This window comes from Penaeus japonicus, unplaced genomic scaffold (genome assembly GCF_977035675.1).
Source record: "Penaeus japonicus unplaced genomic scaffold, GWHDUDI00000001_assembly GWHDUDI00000028, whole genome shotgun sequence".
In the NCBI taxonomy this organism is placed as follows: domain Eukaryota; kingdom Metazoa; phylum Arthropoda; class Malacostraca; order Decapoda; family Penaeidae; genus Penaeus; species Penaeus japonicus.
Window position 1 is genome coordinate 21841874 of NW_028234430.1, and position 2500 is coordinate 21844373.

The window sequence follows — 2500 nt, forward strand, 5'->3', positions numbered from 1 at the left end:
ATCCAATTTTTTCCCTTTCAGCATCCTCTGCACACATGCATGCATGCACACACACACACACACACACACACACACACACACACACACACACACTCACACACTCACACACTCACTCACTCTCTTTCTCACAAGTTAACACATATTTCCTACATTTTAAAACCCAGCTGGTACAAATACTGAAAAGTACTCACTCTGCAATCTTCATCAACAGCAATGATGGTTGTGTTGCTTTAGTCTCAGCCATTTTTATCAAATTCAATTCCTTCAGAGTGAAGAGTCTTTCACTATCAACAATAATGCCAGTCTAGAATTTAAAAAAAGAAGTAAGATAATGATAGGTTAAATGGAATGAGTGGAAGGGTTCAATATGTCAAAATAAAAAAAGTTTGTGTAACTAATATAACATCCAGCACATACTCAAGAGGTCAACATCTTACCCTCTCCAACTCAAGAATACAAGAATGGTAGATCTGGTAGATGGCACCTTTGGAGGGGAGACCTAGGTACTGCTTGATATCTGCTCGGTCGACAAAGGCGAGGTCAATGGTGCCAGTGATATTGGAAGTGGTCAGGATGAGGCAATTGGGGTACCTGAAGGCGAAAAAGAGTCAATGGTTATTATTGTTTTTTTTGGTTGACTGACTGACTTCATTCACACAAATATAATATGGGTATTTGAGTAAGTATGAATATCAGTAAGAAGCTTAACTTCATATTTAGAGAAAAATGTTGACCTGCATTCTTTCAGGATACATTCTTTATAGAAGTCACCTTTAAATAGATTTCAATGACATTCATAATTCTTTAGGTTAATGCATCAATGAAAATGAAACAGTAAAGAAAATTCAAAGTAGAAAATGTGACAACACAAGAACTGTGCTTCTTGCAACAGCAATCAGAAAGTATTGGCAATTAATAATCGTTCTATAATTCAGTGCTAATACAGCCCCATTAGTCCCTGTCCTGAATATATAATATACTTAATGTCTTCCATATGAAAGTATAGTGACAATCTATATATTTGTGAAATTGCATTAACCAATCTGCTACAGGCTAGGATTAGATTTCTCAGTCTCTGCCATCAGAAGGAATAGATGAAAAAAGAAAGAAAGAAAGAAAAAATGTATGTGTATCTGTCGAACATAATGAAGTTCTAACAAAAAGCAAGTAAAAGCATAATACATTCCTGCCAATGAACATACTTTTTAAGCTGATCCAACTGGGTCAGCACAGCATTAACAACTCGAACGGCATCACTTGGCTCTGTCCCATTTGAACAGGAGGCTCTCGAACACGTCAGACTCTCAACCTCATCAATAAGCACTAAAACAAGGGACTGAGGATCCTCGACCATCTCTGTGATCTTGGTGAACATCTTCTGCACCAATTTACCACTCTACAGAAGAGGAAAAAATCATAAGAAATCTACAGGATGATGACAGGTTATAATAATAAATGTTAGAAACATATTATCTCAAACTAGATGTGATGTAACATAAAAATAAAATTGACGACTCAGAAGTCTGTTAAGCTATCAGTACCTACAACATGCTCTCTCTACTACAGTTTGATTTTTTTCAAATTGATTTTACACAAGAACTCCACATGTGCCAAGTCACCAAGGAGTCAATTATGAGATCTATTATACCTTACCTGTTTACCCCATGAATAAGAATTGCTACATTGTTATAATATTAATAACAATAACCATCACAACAATATCCAAAAATTCTAGGAATGGAATAAACATGTGAGGTCAGATGGGCCTACTAATTAACTCCATGGTGGCTAAGCGCACACAAATACACGCATGCACACGCACACACACACACACTCGCGTGTATGCACGCGCGCACACACGCACACACAGAGGTATGAACATACATATATACATAAATAAATACATACACATAAAAAAATGAAGAAAAAATTAATAATAATAATAATAATAATAAAATAAATATAGCAAAACTACAAAGATGGGGCATGTATACATGCACTCCTTGAATCAACAGATTAAATACAGTTATAACAAATAAATACTCAGCCTATCAAACATAAAATCACTTGATATCACTTGGGTACCTCAGAAAACCACTTGGAGAAGAGTGAATGTGAATTGATTTCAACAAGTTGGGCATATTTGTAGCGGGGTTCCAGGCGGATACTTAGTTTCTGCGCCAAAGCTTTGCTCAGGGTAGTTTTTCCTGTTATAAAGGAAATTATAATTATGAGCAAGACTCTGTAACATATAACACAACATAAGAACACTCCTTGTTCTCAATGGTACTTGTAAAACCACCATCAAAATATATTCTTAACAAATTTATGAATGCACAGACTGCTCCATAACAAAGACAACCACTGATAATAAATCTCTCCCTCTCTATCTTTTCTAGTTTCACAATGTTCTATCACTGGCTAAAGTTTTCAGAATAATAAAAATCAAATTGGCATCAGTATATGATGCTAATGCATATCATCTTATCATTTATAATAG

The 2500-nt window shown here is 35.4% G+C and overlaps 1 protein-coding gene across 1 annotated transcript in view; it reads right to left on the reverse strand.

Annotated features, from left to right (window-relative positions):
- Window positions 1–2500, reverse strand: part of pch2 (pachytene checkpoint 2 protein) — a 7829-nt gene that overhangs the window by 2722 nt on the left and 2607 nt on the right. Inside the window, exons 4-7 of the mRNA XM_043029142.2 lie at window positions 2086–2207; window positions 1203–1396; window positions 438–591; window positions 192–304 (exon numbers count right to left, since the gene is read on the reverse strand). Of these exons, the coding sequence (XP_042885076.2) occupies window positions 192–304; window positions 438–591; window positions 1203–1396; window positions 2086–2207 (583 nt within the window). The remainder of the gene's footprint in view (window positions 1–191; window positions 305–437; window positions 592–1202; window positions 1397–2085; window positions 2208–2500) is intronic.